The sequence below is a fragment of the Panthera leo genome, chromosome B4 (genome assembly GCF_018350215.1).
Source record: "Panthera leo isolate Ple1 chromosome B4, P.leo_Ple1_pat1.1, whole genome shotgun sequence".
Classification (NCBI taxonomy): Eukaryota; Metazoa; Chordata; class Mammalia; order Carnivora; family Felidae; genus Panthera; species Panthera leo.
The window spans coordinates 44846881-44871504 of record NC_056685.1 but is presented as its reverse complement, the minus strand read 5'-3'; the positions used below and the strand labels follow the sequence as shown (position 1 = coordinate 44871504).

Here is a 24624-nt window from a genome sequence, read left to right as displayed (position 1 = left end):
CCTATGTTGCTTATTTTTCTGGTCTGCAGTTTCAAGTTTTAAAAGTTTTGTTTTTATTTAAAATGTCTTTTTATTATGGTAAAATATATACAACAAAAAGTATGCCATTTTAACCACTTTTTTTATTTTAGAGAGAGAGAGCATGGCAGTGAGGTAGGGGCAGAGAGAGAGAGAGGGAGAGAGGGGATCCCATGTTGTTAGCACAGAGCCCGATACGGGGCTCAGTGTCACAAACCGTGAGATCATGATCTGAGCCCAAATGAAGAGTCGTCAGATGCTTAACTGACTGAGCCACCCCAGCACCCCTGCTTTTTCATATTTTTCAAATGGACAATTATGTATATTAGATTGTTATTCTGTTTTTCAGAACTCCAGGTGATCTGTTCAGAGAAGCAGAGGTTTAAAAAAAAATGTTTTTAACATTTATTCATTTTTGAGAGACAGACAGAGACAGAACACGAGCGGGGGAGGGACACAGAGAGAAAGGGTGACCTAGAACCTGAAGCAGGCTCCAGGCTCCAAGCTGCTGTCAGCCCAGAGATTGACGTGGGGCTTGAATCACAAACTGGGAGATCATGACCTTAGCCGAAGTTGGATGCTTAACCGACTGAGCCACCCAGGCGCCCCCAGAGAAGCAGAGGCTTTAGAAGGACCCTAGAAGTGACAAAAGCCAGATGCCGTCCATAAGGTCCACACCCTGAGAAAAAGATGAGTTAGACTGTGTGCTAACTGCACTTGGCTACAGAAGAGTAGCAATGAAGAGGCATGCAAAATGCTTGGGGCATGAGGTCACGGTCAGGAAGGCAGTGCCTCTCAGGGAGACAGCAAGACACAACAGAAAGCTGAAGCAGCATCTCTTTGAGGCACAAGCCAAAACCAAGCAAGACAGGTAAGAGAAACAAGGTAAAACTGGAAAATAAGAGGAAGTCTGTCCATAGAATAACGATATATAATAATGAAAGTGTCCAAACTGTAGTAACTCAAGAAGATCCCAGGGGGGCCTGGGTGGCTCAGTCAGTAAAGCATCCGACTTCAGCTCAGGTCGCGATGTCACTGTTTGTTGGTTCGAGCCCTGCATCGGGCTCTGTGCTGACAGCTCAGAGCCTGAAGCCTCCTTCAGATTCTGCATCTCTCTCTCTCTCTCTTTGTCCCTCCCCCTTTCACACACTGTTTCTCTCTCTCAATAATAAATAAACATTAAAAATAAATTTTTTAAAAAAGAAGATCCCAGAGCTGAGAAATAACTAAAGACCACCCAGCTTTAACCTTAGCCCTTCAACTGTCAAAAAAAATTTTTTGCCTTGCTAGTAGTTGGTGCAGGGATAGCCTTAAAATTCCAAGAACCACCACAACAGTAATCATAACAGCAAAAAATAAAATATCTACATACATATAAAACTACTGCAGAAAAAAAAAGCAGGTACACACACACACACACACACACAAAGGGAAAACCAACCTTTTCAGCATTTTCAGTACATGAATATACACTAGAAAAGTAACAACCATGAAACAGGGGGAAATTGATACACATGCTAAGATGAATTCAAGAGAATGAAACAAGTGAAAAACACCCTGAACCATAAATGAAACACTCAAAGAAGAGGTATCCAAACAATGGGAAGACATGACACAGAAGCTGATAGAAATAAAACCAAAAATTGAAAGACAGAAAAACCACCCTAGAAGTGAAGAGAAATTTTAGCACGCGTAGGAGCACATAGACCTAACAAAGTAGTAAAGGAGATAAAAGATAGACACGAGAAAGGAGGAAGGCACACAGAAATGGTAAAAGACAATAATATGAAAGAGGAAAAGGCAAATATGAAAAAGTAGACCATGGTAAACAAATAACTGGCTCCCTGAAGAGAAAAAACAAAGTAAGGAAATGGGCTAATACTTAAAAAGGGGATTTAAGAAAGCGTTTTAAAAATAAGTTTCTTAAAGGGACGCCTGGGTGGCTCAGTCGATTGAGAGTCAGACCTCGGCTCAGGTTACGATCTCTTGGCTTGTGGGTTTGAGCCCCAGATTGGACTTTCTGCCGTCATTGCAGAGCCTGCTTTGGATCCTCTGTCTCCCTCTTTACCCGTCCCCAACTAGCTCTCTCTCAAAAATGAATAAACATTAAAAAAATAAACGAACATTAAAAAAAAAATAAATTTCTTGATGCCATACGTTGGCATGACAGCACACATGGGAAAACCGTTCCAGAAAGGTAAGCTCAGAGACATACCCCTACTCATCATGCTAGACTTTAAATGTAAAGATAAACGGCTCTGAGTAAACAGGCAAAGAAAACAAGTCACTCGAAAGGGAAAGAATAAAACCTGATATCTGGCTTCTCAACAGCATTCGTCCACAACAGGAAAAAGAGAGCAAAATTTACACTAAGCGCAAGGAAAAAAGCGTGAGCCAATAATATTCTAACTAGCCACACTGTCTTCCAAGTACCAAGGTTGTTGGGGAAGGGAAGATGCTTTTAACATACAAGGACTCAGGAAATACGGTACCTACTAGCCGTTCATGAGAAATAGATTAGAGGCTGACTTTATCTAATTAAGAGATGGTTGGGGGAACTTTGGCAAAAAGAATGGTGGTGAAGTCTAATACACTTAACTATAGACCAAAGTCTAAAGTAAAAGGAGGGCTGGTGAATGATTGCAATATTACACTGCAAAAATGTATAGATAGAGGACAGGAGATTCCAAGTTGCTGGGTGATTTGTGAGGAAGTAGGGAGAATGAGCTCTTCAAAGTGACAAAGAAAGGAAACACCCAGGCCAGCTTCGCCTCAGTCGGACGATGGGGTGTGAGAGGGAGAACAGTTACCACTTGAAAGGGTGCAGAGGAAGCAATGTCCATAGAGGAGAGTCAGGATTTAGTTGTGAGGCCTTATTTTATATATATAATATATAAAATAATATATATATAATAATATATATAATATAATATAATATAATATAATATAATATATAATATATATAATAATAATATATTATATATATAATTTATAAAAACGTATTATATATAATTTATAAAAATATATATTAAATATATTATATACATATATATATAATTTCTTGTCAAATTGGTTTCCATACGACACCCAGTGCTCATCCCATCAAGTGCCCTCCTCCATGCCCATCACCCACTTTCCCCTCCCTCCCACCCCCCATCAACCCTCAGTTTGTTCTCTGTATTTAAGAGTCTCTTATGGTTTGGTTCTCTCCCTTTCTAACTTTTTTTTTTTTTTCCTTCCCCTCCCCTCTGGTCTTCTGTTAAGTTTCTCAGGATCCACGTATGAGTGAAAACATACAGTATCTGTCTTTCTCTGCCTGACTCATTTCACTGAGCATAATGTGAGGTCTTAAAATAAGGCATCTATGGATAAAATTGAGGGGTCTATGAACTTGTACGGGCACCCAATTATATCTTCCTTTTCATTAAACTTTAACTTAAACCTAGCATTCTTTCTAGGTATGAATGCAAATAGCAATCATAGAAACATTAACAGTACCTGTGATTTTTACTTCTAGAAATCACAAATCACTATTGTTTGAGAGACCTCAAATTATCATTTACCTTTATTACTGCTCTTTCTGCCAGATGAAAAGAGAAGCACAGAAATGACCATATCGCATTAAAAATATACTTTAATTGGGGCACTTGGCTGGCTCAGTTGAAAGAGCATGAGACTTTTGATCTTGGGGTCATAAGTTTGATCCCCACATTGGGTATAAAGATGACTTTGAGAGACTAAGAGAAAAATTACCAGGTGTACTCACAACTGCAAAGAAAAGACCTCCCCACCCCCCCCACCCCCCCCACCCCCCGCCGTTCCCGGAACCAGCCAGGGCATGACCGGTTGTGGTCTGACCTAAAGGTGGGAACCAATCAAGTTCTGCTGAGTGGTTTGAAAAAAAAAGGCAGGAACCAATCAAGTTCTGCTGAGTGTTCAAATTTAAATGTCAACCAATAACAGCTCTGTAACCACAAAAAAATCCCTAACTTGTTTGTGACTGTCTATAAAAGAAGCTGTAAGATCCTCGCTCGGGGCCTGTTAGCGTCACTGGCAACGAGTGCGCGGAGGACCGGGTTCGAACCTGCAATAAACGACCCTTGCCGCTTGGCTTTGACTCTGGACTCTGGTGGTTTGTTTTCAGGGGGTCTCTCGAATCGGAGCATATCAACTTAAATATACATAATATATATAATATATATATATATACTTTAATTTATCTGGATTCCTCTAAAATTCCATGCATTTTCATTTTGTTCACTTAAAAAAATTATTCTGAAGACATCACAGTCTTCACCAATCTGCCAAAGTTTAAGACCTTCTGAGTTCAAACAAAGAAGGTAAAATGAACTGTGAGAAAAATGAATGAGAACACAAGTTTCTGGCTGATGATTTACTGTGAATTGCAGTGGACATAGTGAGGGATTTGGAGTGTGTGCGGGGGCGGGGGGGGGGGGTAGATGAAGTCAGCGAATAATTAAAAATACGAGCTGTCTGAAAATAAGACCACTATGGCAGCATTCCATTCTTGATACATGTGGAAAATATAGTCATTTGCCTGACTTGACCTGCAATAATCAGTAGCATAATTAAAGAGAAAATATCAACAGAGAATGTAAGATTCTAAAGAATGGTACAAAGTATTTCAACAAGGAAAAGAAAATGAATTTAAAGGAACATCTGCCTAGCTGTGTTTGTGTTCGAGCGCTTCCGATTGCAAGAGATTTGAGAAATGACACAAGTGAACATGCTGAACCTAGACTCTATAAAGGGGCAGCTATTATCAATACGTTGACCCAGATCCAGTGTTGGGATCTATCCTCTTTGGTCTGAAATACTTAGAGTCTGTTCTTACATGTGTGCTTTGACTGTCAGCCAACATAAATGTGTGAAATCTTGCAATTCTTTTGGAGGATAAATGTTTTCCCTCTTGGTCAGATTTTGTAATTATCTTCCCGCTTTGTCCTCTCCCCCACTGCCTGGAGCACGCTGTAGTAGGACCTTGGTTTTGAGTCTAGAGACAAAAATGGTGACTGAGGTGGATCTTAAAGGAAGTAAGCATCACTTTGCATGGTAACTTTCCTGGGTGAGGTTGCTATACGGTCTTCAAGCAAAACGAGGCAGATTCCCTCTGACATGGGAAGGTGGACTGCCTCCACCAGAAAGGAGTTTGAGATTCTCAGCTTTATTTATCCAAGTGCACCTAGATATCCTCATTCCCAGTTTTAAGGTCCTACTCGTTTCCCATCATTGTTCTAAATTTCATTCGATGAGACTTGATGAGTCTGTGAATACATCTGATATGGTAAATCTCTTATCTACACAATTCACTTTTAGATCTGACTTACAGCCATAAAAAACAAGTGAATCTTTCAGGGCCACCACAGACCTCTGGTTTTCAGACTGTCAGGAGGCGAAATTTAAAATCTCAACTTGTCATAAGTTCTCCTTATGCAGGTGGAAATAGCCATGCCACTCACAGTCCTTTTAGTCATTACTAATGCATTAAAAGACAAGAACAGTAGCCACTTCATCTGCAAATACATAAGGGAAATTATCATTTATCTTATTTTTTATTTTATTAAAACAGTTTTTTTTATATTGATTTATTTTGGGGAGAGCACAAGCATAGGAGGGGCAGAGAGAGGGAGACAGAGGATCTGAAGCAGGCTCTGTGCTGACCAGTTGATAGCAGTGAGCCCGACCGGGGGCTCCAATTCACAAACTGAGAGATCATGACCGGAGCCAAAGTCAGATCCTCAACTGGTGCCCTGGGAAATTATCATTTAAATAGAGGTGGCATCTCAAGCAGGGGTGCAAGATGGATTACCAAGTCAATATAATTGAAACAAGTGGATAGCCATCTTGGATCCATAAGTCAAGTTGGATCCACACTTGATAATGTAGATATATATACATATATATTCCCAAATTGTTTTTTAAGTGTTGTGTTGTTAAAAAAAAAAAAAGCAAATCATGAAAATAATAGAGAAAAATATAGGAAAAGTTCAATGGAGAAATTTTCTAACTATAATTCAAAATCCAGAAGTCATAGAGACTGATAAATAGAACTATATGAAATTTGAAAACTTTTGGTTACATTTAAAAAATACATGGAGGGGCGCCTGGGTGGCTCAGTTGGTTGAGCCGACCTACTTTGGCTCAGGTCATGATCTCACGGTTCGTGAGTTCGAGTCCCATATTGGGCTCTGTGCTGACTGCTCAGAGCCTGGAGCCTGATTCCGATTCTGTGTCTCCCTCTCCCTAGGCCCTTCCCCTGCTCATGCTGTGTCTCTCTCACTCTCAAAAATAAATAAACATTAAAAAAATAAAAATAAAAAATACGCGGAAAGGCTAAATACAAATGGCAAAGTGGGAAATATTGTCGATACAGAACATGGGAAAAGTGCTAATTTCTCTAAGGTATAAACACCGTAGAAATTCATTAAAAGGGTAGAAAAATGAGCAAATATGTAAATAGTCCATCAAAAAAAATTCAAATGGCTTTTAAATATGTAAAAAGGTACTTGACTCCTAACCCACCTAATGGGTGGCACTCTTCGTCTCCAGTCCTCAATGTCTCAGACTCAGGGTCTGTTGTCACCAACATACGTAAAACACGTATACAAATGAGGTTGGGCATTTTCTTGAGATCATCACCTCAAGCCCTTTGTCTCTGACAAAGCAGCCCCTCCAGTGATAGCAAAGCCTAGAAGCCTCCAGCTTACATGTTAAGTTGGTGAAACAGTAAAGTCAGTGCAAGAGAATATTACTATACCTTGGTTTATTGTTTTGTGGATTTAGATGCTATGTGTCTTAAATCACGAAACAACCAAAAATCCACACAAATACTAGCAATATGATCAAGTATGTTTTGTCTTCGAAATCGGTATCCGTTATTAAAGAGTCATTATAAGGAAGATCGCACTCAGATTTTAACAAAGCATAATCGGCTGCATACAAGTACAGATTCCGAGGTGAAATTCTGTGTTATAACAGGCACAACTCGAATATCTTCGGTGCTCAGTCTTCCCCATTCCCAGGCGAAAGAGCTGGAAATAAAATAACCGTCCTTACAAGAAAATTGAAAACCACAGCTGCCTTACCTGAGTTATTCTAATTAATGAAGTGAATACATTGCTGTAAGGCTGAAATTAGTCACATTAACTATCTACACTCTAAATTAGCAATCATTTTTAATCTCCCAAACATGCATTTGCACAAAATGGACCATAACTTGGGGGTACTTTGCAAATCATCAGAGGTGGTCATGTTGCCACATCTCCGAATTAAATTGGATCCATTGTTTTCCAAGTAATTGATTCTTTCTTGCAGTTCCTGGTCTAAAGCTTAAATTCAAAGACTCCAAAATATACGGAGCTTAAAAGGAGAAAGGTTGTGCAAATCCAAGAAATCAGATCCATTCCTATTTGCATCTTAGAGGCTTGCAATCATCACTTCACTTGAGAGCCAGGACTGGTCAATCAGTGGGGTCGGCAGGCAGGCCGTTGTCACCCGGGGCAGACCTGGCTATCTCACAGACCTGGATCAATGCCGACAAAGAGGACAGCAAAAGACAAATACCCGGCAGGACGACAGTGGCAGACTTAAACACCATCCTTCACTGGTCAGCTGAAAGCAGACACCGTCATCGGTGATATCCCAGACAGGAACTTTGCTGACATGCCAAGTGCAGTGGAGGTAATGTATATGGTCTTGATTGCTGGTGAATTGACTATAGGAATCTGGGGAAATGGATTTATTGTACTGGTTAACTGCACTGGTTGGCTCCAAAGGCGAGATAGCTCCGTGATTGACATCATCCTGGTGAGTTTGGCCATCTCCAGAATCTGTGTGTTGTGTGTGGTATCTGCAGATGGCTTTGTTCTGCTGCTCTCTCCACATGCGTATGCTCAAAATGAGACAATAAACACCTTGGATGCTTTCTGGACACTGAGCAACCATTCAAGTGTCTGGTTCACTGCTTGCCTCAGCATTTTCTACTTACTGAAGATAGCCAACATATCCCACCCGGTGTTCCTCTGGCTGAAGCTAAACGTTACCAGAGTCGTCCTGGGGCTTTTTCTGGCGTCCTTCCTCACCTCCATAATTATTAGTGTCTTTTTGAAAGGGGGATCCTGGGGTCATGTCGAAATCAATCATGAGGAAAACATAACTTGGGAATTCAGAGTGAGTAAAGCCCCAAGCGCTTTCAAACTGATTATCCTGAACCTGGGGGCTCTAGTTCCCTTTGCTCTGTGCCTACTCTCCTTTGTCTTGTTACTTTTCTCCCTCTTTAGACACACTAAGCAGATGAAACTTTACGCCACCGGGTCCAGGGACTCTAGCACAGAGGCACACATGAGGGCCATAAAGGCAGTGACCATCTTTCTGCTTCTCTTCATCATGTACTATGCAGTCTTTCTTGTAGTCACTTCTAGCTTCCTGATTCCTCAAGGGCGGTTAGTGCTGATGTTTGGTGGCATAGTCACTGTCATTTTCCCATCAAGCCATTCGTTCATCCTGATCATGGGCAACAGCAAACTGAGGGAGGCCTTTCTGAAGGTGCTAAGGTGTGTGAAGGGCTTCCACAAAAGAAGGAAACCTCTTGTTCCACAGAGAATCCTGAATATGGGGAGAAAGAAATCAACAAAAGACTGTCTCCCTTCTCCCCGGGGATTACATTCATTTGCTTAATTGTATGCTGTTAAGAGTCATGCATATCTATCATTATTCTAAATTTCCCTTTGTGTTCCTTCACATTTCCATCTTGTTTAACTTTAAGTCAACTGTTATCCTTGAGCCCCGTGCATTTCCTTGTGTCTGCAGGAAAGATGAGCCTAAGGCAAAGAGGTTCTCCTTTCTGTCTTATTCTGGTAAAAACCTTGCGCTCAAAAAGCAGCAGAAGAATTTCAGGCAAACAGGCTGCGGAAGAGGTTTTAAAGCATATCAGCCCTTCCTATAAAATCGATCCTATAAGAAACTGTACTTCTGAGCCAGAGGAGGTCAGTTCTTATTTTTTCTGCTCTACCCCCTCCATTTCTAGAATGATTTGTCCCATTAAGGAAGGAGATAAAACACTGGTGAGACCCTCTCTAGGGTGAAATATAATGTAGGAAAAGAGATGTGATCTCAAGAAAATGTTTGACTAGGAAAAGGAGTGTGGGGTCTACAGTTAAGGGATATGTATATCAAAACCACCCAGCTTTAGAGTTAATTCTCAAAGATTCTTTGGAATGTTTTCTCTACCCTTCTAGACTCAAGAATCTTTGACATGTTTGTTTGGGGTTTTTTTTCCCTCTTAGCATCATTAGCTTTTCTATTCTGTTTCTGGTAACATTTTACAGATAACTAGGTTTCCTTAAATTATTAATTTCATGCTTTCCTGTAACACATTATGCAATAAAAATAGGAAATATACTACATATGTTATTTACATTATTTAAGTACTTAAATACAGAGAAGAAGAACCCTCGTTCTGTGATTTGTATTACTTAGATTTAAATTTATTGTGGAATGGGTCTCCCAAGAAAGAATAAATCAATTTGATAGTAGAATTAGTCTTATTCCCTGAAAACATTATTCGGTTAACATTTTTAAAAATGTGATTGCCCCATCAGGAGAAATGACTACAATGTAGAATGTAAGGTTGTAAGTCTTATAAAAAGAGTTGATTATAAAGAGAATAAAGTGTGTTTCCTTAATTTTATATGAAAATGTTTATTATCCAAGAGACAATATTTTGGGATGAACATTTCAGACGGGGAGCATTTCCTACATTCAATGAAATGAAACTAGCAAATTTTAATCTAGCATCTTTCACTTCTATTAAAAAACTGCATAGAGGCAAAATATTTGTAAATATTGCCACGTGCCTGCCTGACTAATAACACTATAGCATGTATAATTAGATTGGTATCATATCCTTCTCTGATTAACCATTTGTATGAAAATGAAAATTATTATCCTCTGACTGAATGTTAATTTTCTAGAATCCAATTGTACTGATCATTTCCAAAACTAAAATTCATTTCCAAGAGCCAGGAAACCTGACTCTTGATTGGCCTACAATTTATGGTGATGAAAATGAACTTTCATTTTACACATTGTGATTTTTATGGAATACATGTTTTTTTTCTTTGCTTTCTGTGGCTCCCTATTTGAAACTCAGTTCAACAGGTCAAACAGAGTACTCAAAACTTAATAGCAAGAAGCCTGTTGCAAATTCATGAAATCAAATCTCTTTTAAGGGGTATGAGAGCATTTTCAACCAAACATTTCACTTACCACTCACTAAAGGGTGATGATTATGATTTGCCCAGGCTCAAAGCTAGTCAAAATGTTTGGAACAACCAGTTGGTTTAGTCCTCACAAATGAAGAAGCCATCCTATTTCCAAAGAGAGCTTGGTACTCCTGGAATGATATCAAAATCCAAATAGTGAATGAAAAGAAAACATTATTTCGTGACTTGAAGAACTTATTACCACCCTTCAACTGAGAATCTGTAAATTAGCCCACCTGCAATGATAATGGAGAACAGGGTGTTCTCTCTACCAACATGCTCTGTACAGAAGGCAACATCTTCATGACCCTAATAACTGGAAAATTCATAATAGGAATTTTGGGGAATGTATACACTGGACTGGTAAACTGGATTGACTGGATTAAGAAGAAAAAGATCTCCTCAACTGACTATATCCTCCCCAGTCTAGCCATCTCCAGAATGTGTTTGCTCTGTATAATGATAGTAAATATCATCATAATGATATCTCGACCCAGATTTTTATGAAAATGCTAAACTAAAAAGCCATCATGCATATCATCTGGACACTTGCCAACGACTTAAGTATATGGTTTGCCACCTGCCTCAATGTTTTCTATTTCCTCAAGATAGCCAACTTCTCCCACCCACTTTTTTCTCTGGCTGAAGAGGGAGAATTGACAGAGTGATTCACTGGATTCTGCTGGGCTGTTTGGCCATCTCCTCCTTGGTCAGCCTTCTACTGGCAATGACACCAAATTATGATTAGGAGTTTCATAAAATTGCAGAACATAAAAGTAACTGCACTGGAATGTTCCATGTAAGTAAGAGTCAATTCTTCAACCCGCTGACCCTCTTTAACCTGTTGGCAATTGTCCCATGGACTGTGTCATTGATCTCACTTTTTCTTTATGTCCCTACAGAGACATGTCAAGCAAATGAAACCCAGTGTTACAGGCTGTGGAGGTCCCAGCACAGAGGCCCAGGCAGGAGCCATGAAAACTATGACTTCATTTCTCTTCCTCCTTTTTGTGTATTATGAGGTTTCCCTTTTGGCGACTTTTAGCCACCTTATGAAAGAAAGCAAATTCGCTGTGATGTTTGGAGAAGCTATACCAATTCTCTATCCTTCTGGTCATTCACTCATTTTAATTATTGGGAATAACAAGCTGAGGCAGGCATCTATCAGGATGCCAAGATATGGCAAAACAGCCTGCATGATGTAAAATCTTAGCTTTATACATAAACTTGAAAACCAAATCTTGTTGCCTAATTAAAAAAATACACTCTTGCTTCGTCCTGTTATCCCATTTATTTTGGGTACACATCTTGAAGTGTTCTTGAGGCCTATTAGCACATGAATGTATATATCCTTTCTGTGTCTTTACATCCCAGATTCTCACCTTCACTCTTTCCTCTGAGAATTTCAGAGCTCACACTTACTCTTTTTGCTGCCTTACTGCAGAGGTTAGGCATGTACTGCCTAGTTACTTTAAGATTTTACTTTGGCTCATGGTAGAGTGCACTGAACTGCATTGATTTTTTTCATTTTTTCCCTATCACATATTTACATTGCTGACCCTTAATTTTGCCCCCTTGGTGGCTCTGTTGGGTCATTCCCATTTGGATTATTAACTAGGAACTCGGATCTCCCCTGTCCCATGTCTGGTTCAGTTTCCCAGTTATGTATCTGTCTCCTCCCAAGTGAGTGAGGCTTTAGGTTGTCTCCTACATAATATATTCTGGCGGACCTTATTCTGGAACCTCCTATTCATTTTCCTTGAAATTAAATTTCTGTACAAACAACTTGCTGTTCAGGCAGCAGTAGGATGGGAACAGAACTCATTCAAGCATCTCTCTCTAAGGGTATTCCTAAGTGCTCTTCACAATCTCGGTAAAAGGATGGGGGTAAGTAATATCAATCAGACTGCTTTGCTCAGGTTCCTTTCTTAATAAGACCTGCAAGGGCTCTTACCACTCAAGACTCTAGAAAAGCAATTCATTGAGAAGAAATTAGCATGCATTGTAGGGCAACTACATGCTATCAGTAAAAAAGCAATGTAAGCCCATAACACATACAGAGTAAATTACACGCACACAAAAAGAAGAAAAATAAAGAGTCACTACAAAAACCTCATTCTACTGTGAACAACAAATCCTTCGTTACTAGAGTAGCACTGAAACACTTGATCTGGCACGTCTAAATTCACGTCTGTTCCGATAATGACTGTGCATTTCAGCTCCCGCCATTTGCTATGTCAAATTCTGGTCTATTTCAATCTACTCATTTCCTTTTGTTATAACTAAAATATTAATTGCCTGAAGATTATCAATTTTTCTGCATATGATGATGTAAAATTCACTCCGTAAAGTCCCAATGTTTACAGTCTTATGTATATAAACTTAATCAACTATATTTCTAATATCCTAGCATTTCGGATGCTATTTGTTGTACAAGACAGGAGAACTGATGTTCTCTTGATGGGATAAATTAGTGTATTCTGCAAAATATCTGCTAATTCTTCACTGAAACGAACTTTAAATTCTTCTGCAGGTTTAGATGCAATAAATATTTTATAAGATTAGTACTTCTGGGAAGGTTTCCCTCCATTAGTCTGAAGTCCTTTCCTCCATATTTAGTTTTCTGTATCTCCAGTGTTTGAAATACCTCCACTGACCATGACCGGGGTTCAAAGTAGTAAGCTGGTGACCAAACACTCTCGCACAATTTTTTTTTTTTCTGTTTTCTTTACTGTTTTTTTTTTTTTTTTTTTATTGTAGTTAGGGCATTTAATATGAGATCTACGTTTTTCACAAATCTTTAAGTGTACAAAGTATGGTTAACAGTTGTTAACTGTAAACACAATATTGTAGAGCATATCTCTAGAACCTATATTTCTCACATAACTGAAACTTGATACTCATCGGATAGCAACTCGTCATTCTTATGTCCCTTCGGGCCCTGGCAGCCACTGTTTTGCTGTTTGCTTTTATGATTTGACTATTCTAGATACCCATATGAGTGGAACTGGGCAATATTTGTCCTTCTTGTAACTACCTTATTTCACTTAGCCCAATGTCTTCCAGGTCCGCCCGTGTGTTTGCGTATTGCAAGATGTTCTTCTCTTTAAGACTGAATGATAATCCCTTGTCTGTATGTAACACATTTTCTTTATTCATTCATATGTCAGGGGGCAATTAGGGTGCTTCTATATTTTGCTGTCGTGAATAATACTGCAATAAACGTGAGTGCAAATATCACGTTGAGACCCTGATTTCAATTTATTTATTGTTTTAAGTTTATGGATTTTGAGAGAGAGAGAGAAAGAGTATGCATGGAGGAGGGGCAGAGAGAGAGAGGGAGAGACAGAATCCCAAGCAGGCTCACTGTCAGTGCAGAACCAAATATGGGGCTCGATCTCACAAAATTGTGAGGTCATGACCTGAGCCGAAATCCAGAGTTGGATGGTTAATCAACTGAGCCACCCTAGCACTCCATTATTTAAATTCTTTTAGATAAATACCCAGAATCGGGCTTGCTGGATCATACGATAGTTATATTTTTAATCTTTCAAGGAACTTTCATCCTGCTTTCATAGTACGGGCACCATAAATTCCATGCTATACTACACAGCTATGTATAAAATCTACTCTTACTTGCAAACAAACAAAAAACGTATTCTAAAATTTATTTCGGTAAAGGTATGATTGTAGTTACTGAAGGCCCTTTATTTACCAGGACACTATGGAAAAGGAAATGATGTGCTTGGGTCAGGGATCATTTCTAAGCTCAGAGGAAAGCAGTCATCTGTGAAGATGGCTACAGAATGAGGCATGTTCCCCCCCCCCCCCAAATCAGAGCTGCATGTCAGGAATGAAGGTTTGTCCTTTGAGGATGGATGAGAAGATACGTGTTCCTAAAGAAGGTATGAGCACCCCTAGAATTATTCCGTGGAAACACTATGTTGCAAAGTGTTTCTCAGTAACTCTCAATTTAGAGAAGCTGCATAAAGGTAAGAGTTTGTCTGTAGGAATGAGGTAAGTTTCATCATCGGTCTCCTGCCGAATAGTCTCGAAGAGCTAAGGATGTAGATTCTCAGATACAATTTGGCATGGCAGAGGGCAGAGGGTAGATCAAAACACAGGATTTTGCTCTCTTCTTTCATGTGTACAACTGCCCTTGAGTACCTTTTAAATGAAAAGGGAAAATATAAAGGTAATCGATGTTTTTTATTATGACTCCTTCATCTCATTATATATATATAGCATCACAGGGGTGCTTGGGAGGCTCATTCCGTTAAGCGTCTGACTTCAGCTCAAGTCATGATCTTGTGGTTTGTGAGTTCGAGCCCCACATCAGGTTCTGTGCTGACATCTCAGAGCCTGGAGCCTACTTCAGATTCTGTCTCCCTCCCTCTCTGCCCCTCCCCTGCTCGTGCTCTGTCTCTCCCTCTCTCTCTCTCAAAAATAAATAAACATTAAAAAAATGAAAATAAATATAGCATCACAAACTAAATGACCATTAAATGTCACTTGACTAATAAGACAATGCATTATGATATGAAACCTTGTGCATGTTCATCTGAACAACCCAGATAAATGAGCTAAAATATTTTTTAGAACCAAATAACCTATATTTAGTGTTAACCTTTTAAATTCCCTGAAAATCTATGGTTTTGAATGTTAACCCAAACTTTAGATTTTTAGTAGTAATCAATATTATCATTTTGCAAAGTGAATTTCGATTTTGGCCCATTTTCTATTTGCTAGAAAATCTTTGGAGGTTAGATTTGCCAGATAAAACACAGGATACCCAATTAAATTTGAACTTCAGCAATCTCATGTGATTAGTACATACACTAAAAAAAAAAAAAAAAAAAAAAAAAAAATCATTCATTGTTTATTTGAAATTCAAGTTTAACTGGGTGTCCTGTGTTTCTGTTTGCTAAATCTAGCAGTCCTACTGAGGTTACTAGTATGTGCCACAGATTAATGAATCCCAAGCTTACAAAAAACATAGCCTTAGAAAGACAGTGCAGGATCATGAAAGGGAACGGGTCTAATTTGCATCCTAAAATGTAGCTCAGCCTAAACTGGCCATGTGTGGAAAAGTAAAACCTGCTGATACAGGTTTTACATACACGTGATACACGAGGTGGCCAGGCCAGGGATTACCAATCACATTAACTTCTCAAGACTGATAAGGATTTAATGATCATAGCTACAGTCTCTACTTATCATTCCAGTCTCCATCCCAAGAGAGACTGCAATAAGAGAGGTAAAGAAAATTACAACAAAGTCTAAGAAGTGGATGTGCCTTTCAAACTACATCAGTCCAACTAGGAGCGGTTGGATATTTCTGTATTTTACCATGCTGGATAAAGTGGAGAGCACCTTGATGCTCATAGCCGCTGGAGAATTTGCAATGGGGATTTTAGGGAATGCATTCATTGGATTGGTAAACTGCATGAACTGGATCAAGAATAGGAAGATTGCCTCCATTGATTTAATCCTCACAAGTCTGGCCATATCCAGAATTTGTCTATTATGTATCATACTATTAGACTATTTTATACTGGGGCTGTATCCAGATGTCTATACTACCGGTAAAAAAATGAGAATCATTGACTTCTTCTGGACGCTCACCAACCATTTAAATGTCTGGTTTGCCACCTGCCTCAGCATTTTCTATTTCCTCAAGATCGCGAATTTCTTCCATCCCCTTTTCCTCTGGATGAAGTGGAAAATTGACAGTGCGATTCCTAGGATCCTGCTGGGATGCTTGGCCTTCTCTGTGTTTATTAGCCTTGTTGTCTCTGAGAATCTGAACGATGATTTCAGGTCTTGTGTTAAGGTAAAGAAGAAAACAAACATAACTGTGAAATGCAGAGTAAATAAAGCCCAATATGCTTCCGTCAAGATTTGCCTCAACCTGTTGACGCTATTCCCCTTTTCCGTGTCCGTGATCTCATTTCTCCTCTTGCTCCTCTCCCTGTGGAGACATACCAGGCAGATGAAGGTCAGTGCCACGGGGTGCAGGGACCCCAGCATAGAAGCCCATGTGGGAGCCATGAAAGCTGTCATCTCCTTCCTCCTCCTTTTCATTGCTTACTATTTGGCTTTTCTCGTAGCCACCTCCAGCTACTTTATGCCAGAGACTGAATTAGCTGTGATGATTGGTGAGTTGATAGCTCTCATCTATCCAAGCCATTCATTGATTCTAATTCTGGGGAACAATAAATTACGGCAGGCGTCTCTAAGGGTGCTGTGGAAAGTAAAGTGTATCCTAAAAAGAAGAAATCACTAATCACCACAAACGGATCTGAAGGCTAGCATTTACTAGGAAGGAAGACATGATGTTTCTTAGTGGTCTTCAGTTCTTGCATTAATGTTGGTTTCATATGGTTAATTACTCTTAGATATAATGTAACTATAGTTGTAACTTAGAGACCATTTTGCCTCTTTCTCTTTGTCTCTTGCTCCTCTCTCTCTCTCTCTCTCTCCTTCCCTTCAGAGTTTTTTTTTTAAACATGTTTCAGAACATATAAAAGTTAATATCCTAATATCAACTGTCAGAGGAGAGAGTATTTTCATAGTTAGGTCTAAATCATTTCTCTAGATGCAAAATTGTACAACGAATTCAGAACAACTGTAATAGCATCCCCTTGTTATTTGCATTCTTATGAAAAGCAACTCACTCAGTCCCCAGGATCCTAGTTACACTATTTTTCTCAGATCATCTGACTAGTCTCCACCTTCAGAAAAAGCTCAATATGGTGACAGCCTTAATCAAATGTTATGTAATTCTAGGAATGCGGCAGAAATTAATACTGATTATTAACACAAGCAAGATATGTATTGTGATTAAAATAAATACTGTCACAGCAAGTTCAAAAATTATTTTAGACTATAGATGAATGAAAGATTCTCTATCTGTGTGAGAGAAGGAGAGTTTATATAGAAAGTTTCTATAAAACAAGGTTGGCTAAAAAAAGAACTATTTATTGCTTATTGAAGTATATTTCTCCCCCCAAACAACGCGTAAGTTTGCTTTTAGCAGACTAGGACTATAGCGGGAACTGATTGTCGTGATACCCTCATAAGATGAGATCTTCAATCAAAAACTTATGTACTGAGATGTTAAAACGTCAAAACTGTCAAAGGAGACATTGATTCAATACGGAGCATCACTACATTCCAGAATACTATTTGGATCATACATAAGTTATCTATGAAATGTCTATTTGGGAAACTTCAACAACAGTATGTCATTTATGTTGCGGAAAGGATATTGCGGAGGGATTGACCCTGTTATTAACCAGCCTTGAGTAGCCATAAACTTTGCCCGGAGAAGAGAAAGTGTTTATAAATATTCTCATCAATAACTCTGGCAAAAATAAAAATTACTTCCACCTGAGTTTCATATGTTAATCTTTCTTCTCTGAATCTGACAGTGCAAGATACATATTGATTAAACCGATAGATTTAAAAAGATGTATATTGACTGCCTTGTAAGTTAAAGAAACAATAGACAATTAGATGCATAAACTGAAGCTTACATTCTTTTCAATATTGACTTAAAGAGTATCTGTCCCCACCACCCACCTATGCAGAGACCAATTTATTTAGATTTATTAGGCAAGGGAACAACAACAACAACAAACCCCTGAGGGCTAAAGGAAATCCTGGAAACTTCATGTCTTCATATTGTGGACCCTAGAAACTTGATCATCTACTCACATTACAAAAATAACACCTCAGTATCCAATTTCTCTGAATAACAGCCAGGCAAAGGATACTAAGGTAGAAATAGAAGCCATATTAGGAATATCTTACTGTATGTACATACTTCCACTTACTGGCGTATTGAGGATGAAAATGATGTAGCCAAAACAAGTGGTTTAGCTTCTGAGATTATATTAATTCGGAGAAATCATGCAAAAATGGTAATAACTCTGAGTTGGAAGAAGCATCTGTACTACTTCTTTTACTCCTGGTGTTTGGAGTAGAGTTTTTTAGGCTTACTCTAAGAGAACGAACGTAGCCAACTGGTTACAGAAAGTGCAAACAAATTACTTCTTTTTGTTTGTTTGTTTGTTTATTCATTTTGGGGGGGGCAGAGAGAGAGGGAGACACAGAATTGGAAGCAGGCTCCAGGCTCTGAGCTGTCAGCACAGAGCCCCACACGGGGCTCAAATTCTCAAACCGTGAGATCATGACCTGAGCCAAAATCGGTCGTTTAAGTGGCCGAGCCACCCTGGTTCCCCTTCCTTCTTGTTTTTATTTCTTATTTAATAAGTACATACACACTCACACGTTGAACATCCGCGTGTTAAGCATGGCCCTGGGTGCTATAAATACAGATGAAATGTGATAAAGTCCATGCTTTCACGTAATGCATAGTCATGGAAAACATTATGGAAGACTGATAACGATCAAGTAAACAAACTCAGGGTTATAAGTCATGACTGATGCAACTGAGAATAACTGGAGGAGAGGAATTGCTTTACATAGTGTAGTCAGACTAGACCTACCTGAGACACTGAGATTTCAAGCCGAAACTTGAGTCACAATTATAACCCAGTCATGCACCATCTTGGACCAATAATATCCTGGTGAGTGCCAGTACCCTGAGGAGCAAGTGTTTGAAGAAGTAAGAGCAGAGTAGGACCAGAGCAAGGGGTGACTGGCAGGATTGTAAAAAGCCATGTAGGTAATCAGAGGGAATTTAGATTTAAGTATAATGGGAAGGGGCACCTGGGTGGCTCAGTCTTCTGACTTCGGCTCAGGTCATGATCTCATGGTCCGTGAGTTGGAGCCCCGCGTCGGGCTCTGTGCTGATGGCTTAAGGCCTGGAGCCTGCTTCGGATTCTGTGTCTCCCTCTCTCCCTGCCCCTCACCCACTCACGCTCTGTCTCTCTCTATCAAAAAATGAATAAACGTTAAAAAACATTTTTTTAAGTGTAATGGGAAGACATCGAAGGAATTGAAACTATATGTAATATAATTTCACTTATATGTAGACTTCAGCTTACTTTGGTTATAAGAATAGATATGGTATGTGTTGAATGGGGAGGAGTACAATTAAGGGGACCAACTACTAAGTTATAGTATAGTAAGCGGTCCCTGTGAGAAATCATAATGGCTCAGATTTGGATGGTGGTAATAGACTTAAGACTCTTTTTTTAAGAGACACACACTTACTTTCCTTTAATTTTAATTTTTTTTTTTTTTTTTTTTTTTGAGAGAGAGAGAGAGCTTGTGCACAAGTGGGGGAGGGGCAGAGAGAGAAGGAGAGAGAATGTTAGGCAGGCTCCAGGCTCAGCTTGGAGCTAGATGTGGGACTCGATCCCACGACCGTGAGATCATGACCTGAGCCAAAATCAAGAGTCAGGCGCTTAACCCACTGAGCCACCCAGGCACCTCAAGACTTTTTAAAATTTAAATATTTTTATTTTTCTAAGTAATCTCTACACCCCATATGGGACTCTAACTCACAACCCCAAGATCAAGAGTCACAGGGTGCACTGACTGAGCCAGCCAGGTGCCCTGAGTTAGGACCTTTTAAAATGGATGAATTCTATATGTTGTACGGGTAAAGCAGATCAGTCTTATTACCTGGCTAGATGAAGGGAAGGAATTGAAGAAAAAGAAGATTCTGAAAACTTTTAGATTTTTTTTACATTAGCATTTGAGGCGACACTGCCACCTAAAATGGAGTGGCAAATGTTAATAAGGGGTGGGAGGGCAAAAATAAAAAAACTGTTTTTTTTAACATTTAACATTTTAGAGGTCTATGAAATAACCAAGTGAAAATGTCAAATAGATAGCTGAATATATGAATCTGTACCTAAGGATTGAAATAACAGATAAATATTTGGACATCATCAACATATAAATGGGATTACCTAAAAAAGTTATAGAGAAGTGACACCAGATCTAAACCCTGAGATATTCAAATCGTTGGAGGTTAAATTACAGAGAAAGGACCAGCAGAAGAAGACAAGAAAGAGCTCCGAGGAAGATGCGAAAAAAAGGACAGAATGTCTGGTAGAACGGGAGCAAGAGATGTCATTGTGTTAGGAGGAGGGAGAGGTCAGCTTTCAAATGATGTTGAGAAAAACAGTAAAATTGGGAAAACAAAGTCACCATTGGTTTTGGCAAGATGGATGCAATTGATGATCCAATGGCAAGAGCGATATTAGTGAAGCGTAGGGACAGAAGCTAGGTTCTGTGGAAAAGGTTTAGGAGGGAATACAATATGAGAGAGCAGACAGATGGTGAATGTATAACATTTTAGTAAGTTTTATTATTAAGGAGAGTAGAGAACAGAACATGGGAGCAAGACAAAATTTTCGTGTTTTCACTGGTTTTGTTTTCAAGTTGGATGATACAGTGTGTGCCTGCAAATTGAAATGATTCAATAGAGAAAGGAATAATAGTATAGGAGACGGTAGTAATTGCTGGGGCAACGATGTTAAAATCATTATCTCTGACGTTAAAAGGTGGAACCCTCAGACCCAAGATCGGGCTCTTTAGGTGGATGAACCTAAAAATATGAAACATCCAGATTTCCTGGAACCCTCGGGGCCAGCAAGGGCAAACCCTTACCACTTACAAGAGCAGGAGAGCGTCCCCACTCCTGAAAACTGTTCAATTGACTCCATTTGAGCCAAGTTGACATTTATTCTGCTCAAGAAATGCCCTGCCACTCCTCATTACTTCAGGACAAAGTTTCAACACAGCCTAATAAGGTAAGTGCAAACTTACCTAATAAGGTAAGTTCCAAAAGAATATAGCTTCAAGCTAATACTAGCACATGTTGTTAACATTATCAGCAGAAATAATAGAACATACTGGACACGGGTCTTGAGAGTGATGGATCAAAAGGTTCTCTTTATGCCGTCTGGGTATGGAGAATTTGTTGACCTGGGCACCCTCCATAATGATTTAGGGTTCGGATTCTGGCAAGGGCACATAAATCCAGCCCTAAAATTCTGTTGGGAAAGCTCCATGAAACTTGTACACAATGCTGGCCTCATGTATAAGGTAGAGTTGCTGCAATGCCATTGACATGGTATTAAGAAGGATCGGAAAGTTCAGGGAGATGGTAACGTCAGAAAGGGTTAACTACGTAAGACCCAAGAAACCACCGCCTCACTATGTTCTCCAGAAGATCCCTGCGGATATTTTCTTCCTGAGGCAACATGAATGTGCTGGTGAGGGGAACACTGGCATTACTGAGGACTCAATGATGGGATGTCCTCCGCAGGCCAGAATTGGCTGATGGGAGAGGCTGCCAGGAACCCGCGTTCCATGTACCCATGAATACATCAGAATTGCCTGTTGTAACACTGAACTAGCCTCACCATATTGAGCAGCAAGGCCAGCCAGAGTGCTAATCATCATGTATTGATCTGCAGGAATCTGTGGTCAGCATTAAGAAAAGTGATATTCCTAGGATTCAGAGAGATAGACAATCAAGTAAGGTGCTTCTTGGATTATGTAAGAAAAAAAAATGAATGCTAAGAAGTTACTGTAATGGAAAAACATTATTCCTTCTCAAGCTTCCAACTCTTAGTCACTTCACTTCATTGACTGAAGAAGAGCCTGGGTCCCACTGGGGAATGACGTTGCCAAGTTTCATGGTACATGCCTTCCCAGTTTCAATCCTCCCCAAAAGGAATTGCATTCAATTAACAGAGTAATTGGGACCTAGGGAAAGAGGTAATTACATTTTTTGAGAGTTGTTAAATATGAGATATGACCAGACGGTCAGATCAGAGCAACTAAAATGCCATCATGATCTTTCAGTGAGAGTGGAAGCCCCGGGGGGACAAATCCTTCTGTGGCTCCATTGGGTCTGCATACCCACCCCGTGGTCATCTACTTTGTTCTCAAGAACAGAATTGAGATGGATGTGCTTAGCTCCTATCAGAACACAGTCCTGAAGTTTCTTAAGTTTTGGGTAGATAGAATGTCTCATCGAGTGGATATCAGCAAGCTTTGTTTTGTTTTGTCTTTGTCTTCTTATTAACGCAGTATTTATTTGTCTTCTCTCTGTCAAACCCTGAGCCAACCACTTTCCCTAGGCAGCTTGGGGAGGCATAGAAAAAGGCACATCCAGGGCAGAAGAGACACAGGAAAAAGACCTATGGGAGGCGGAGACAGCTCCTTCACATGACCAAGAGGATGCGAAAGGCCAGCATCAGGCAAAAGAGCCCCAGCGGTTCTGGGAGGGCAAAGCCTGGAAGAGCATAGGAGAAGAGCTGTTGCTTCAGAGAGGGGTTCCTGGCATACCCAGTGATGAGGCTCCCAAACCCAGTCCCAGTTCTGGCCCCAGAGCCAGCCACCCCCACCAGGGCAGCCCAGCCCCAGTGAACTTGGCTGCTGTGTCAGTGCCCCTTTGAAATGGTGCTGGTTCAGAAGCTGCGGCTAAGAGTAAGTGAGGTCAGGGATGTGGGGCTGCCAAGCTGCTGAGCCTCTCATCTGTCGGCCTGTCTGGAATTAGCACCACTGCAGACAGTGTGGGGTTCAACAGCTGAGAGTTCCTCCTGATCAAGAGGAAGAGAGAGACGAACTTTGCACAGGCCTACATTTTCTGGTGATGAGGGCCAGGAGGGCTTCTCCGAGGGCAGAGAAGATGGAGCTGTAAGCTTTTGTCTTCCATCCTTCAAACACACGTACCAATTCGGTGCCAAAGAGGTAGAAACACACATACATTTGGTTTCTTCGTAAAGCAGCTCTTGCATAGTGAGGTGTGCATGATCGGGTTTTGGATCAGTCTGATTCTTGGCTCACTGGGCAGATGCTAGTGGAGACTGCAGTTTCTCTGCCTGCTTTGGAACCAACCGTATAACTCCATTTTAAAAGACAAAATATTGTACAGGTAACTAATTGTGAGTCTCAGTTCAGGCTCGTTCTCACTGCGTAAGGGGAAAATTCTTCCCCAAATGTAATCAGGATTTCCAAGTATCTAGAAAAGAACAAGGTGATTTGGTATTTAACTCCTGTGCGGTAAAATTTAAAACGTGTAATTAAAGTTTACAGACAAGTACCCACGCCTATCCTTAAAATATGACTGGGCTGTAGAATCCTCTCTGTGACTGGCATTTAAGCGTGGCTGGAAAAAAAAAAAAAAAAGCTATTCTTAAACTGCTTGAATTTGTTGCCTAGAACTCTAAGTAGGGCAGAAGAACTTCATCTTTAGGGAGTGTTTCCTGTTCAGTTAGAATCACATGATTAAGCCCCCAAGGTCAAACGCATGCAAAACAACAACTTCTGCATTGTCTTCTTCAATGTCCTCAAGTGGTGCTATTCTTGGCACTGAGGATATGAAGGTACATGAAACACTGTTCCTGTCCTCAAAGAATGCGAGATCTAATGGAAGATTTAGCTTGTACAAAATGATGGCCACTGTCAGCAAAGTGGCAAAAGAACTATCAAAGTTGAGAGCAGTGGAGAAAGGAGGGCTTCCTGCAGGAGATGCTATGTGATCTGGACTTTGGAGAGCGGAGGCAGGGAAGAAGGTGAAGGGACATGTGTGGCTAAAGCTATGCATATAATGTAGTATTTTCGATGGTCCCGGGACGCTGAACAATCCAGTAAAATTGAAGAGAACACAGGAAGGGAAAGCTGGAGATGTGAATTTCCAGATTGTGAAGAATGTTGCCAGGGACAAACTGTGATCGATCCTATGGGCAACAAAGAAATTTTTGGAGAGTGGGAGTAGCGTGATCATTCTCTTTGCAAATACCTCAGTCTGGGGTATAAATTTTTATGTAAAATTTTGTTTTAGGAGGAGGGGTACCTCCTTATGAAGAGATTTATTTTAATGTCAGCAGGCTGGAAGTTCCTCCCAGTGGGCTGGGAAACAGCTCTTCTGGACAATGTTGGGAGAGAAGAAACGGGGAAGAGAGCTCTGAACTGAAGATAATATTGCTGGGCATGTGAGTAACTAGGAGAGCCCCGTTTTGGTATCTGTTTCTGAAAACAAAGCAGGGCATTTAATGGGTTATTTGTGAATGTCCTCACCTGTTTAGTCATTTTAAGTTATGCAAACCTATTGATTTGGATATAAGACCATGAGCTTTGCTGTCCAGTATTTAGATTGAAATGATAGTAACCCATTATCTAATAAGTTACTGTCAGTTATCTTTAATGACTAGTGTTATTATGAGGCCTGTTCATTTTTATTTTTTATGTTTTTTTTTTCCCCCTATGCTTTCAGTAAGGAATGGAACATTGGAAAAGATCACAGCTGGGATTCCTACCTTGCTGGAGTAGTAAAAAGAAAGCTCCTACTTTATTCTTAAATCCTCATCCAGGTCACTTTCAAATGCTT

The 24624-nt window shown here is 39.9% G+C and overlaps 3 protein-coding genes and 1 pseudogene across 3 annotated transcripts; 3 read left to right on the top strand and 1 right to left on the bottom strand.

Annotated features, from left to right (window-relative positions):
• Positions 1-7701: 7701 nt before the first annotated feature.
• On the top strand, positions 7702-8715 carry TAS2R9 (taste 2 receptor member 9). Its single transcript, XM_042948284.1, has one exon. The coding sequence runs from the start codon at positions 7702-7704 to the stop codon at positions 8713-8715; it is 1014 nt and encodes a 337-aa protein (XP_042804218.1).
• A 1862-nt stretch (positions 8716-10577) lies between these two features.
• On the top strand, positions 10578-11506 carry TAS2R8 (taste 2 receptor member 8). The gene is given in 5 exon segments (XM_042948282.1): positions 10578-10787; positions 10789-10821; positions 10823-10951; positions 10954-11189; positions 11191-11506. Coding segments are annotated over 5 exon segments (924 nt in total).
• A 4145-nt stretch (positions 11507-15651) lies between these two features.
• TAS2R7 (taste 2 receptor member 7) lies at positions 15652-16587 on the top strand. Its single transcript, XM_042948423.1, has one exon. It carries the CDS (start codon positions 15652-15654, stop codon positions 16585-16587), a length of 936 nt encoding a protein of 311 aa, XP_042804357.1.
• A 5869-nt stretch (positions 16588-22456) lies between these two features.
• LOC122225568 lies at positions 22457-22878 on the bottom strand (annotated as a pseudogene).
• Positions 22879-24624: the final 1746 nt, after the last annotated feature.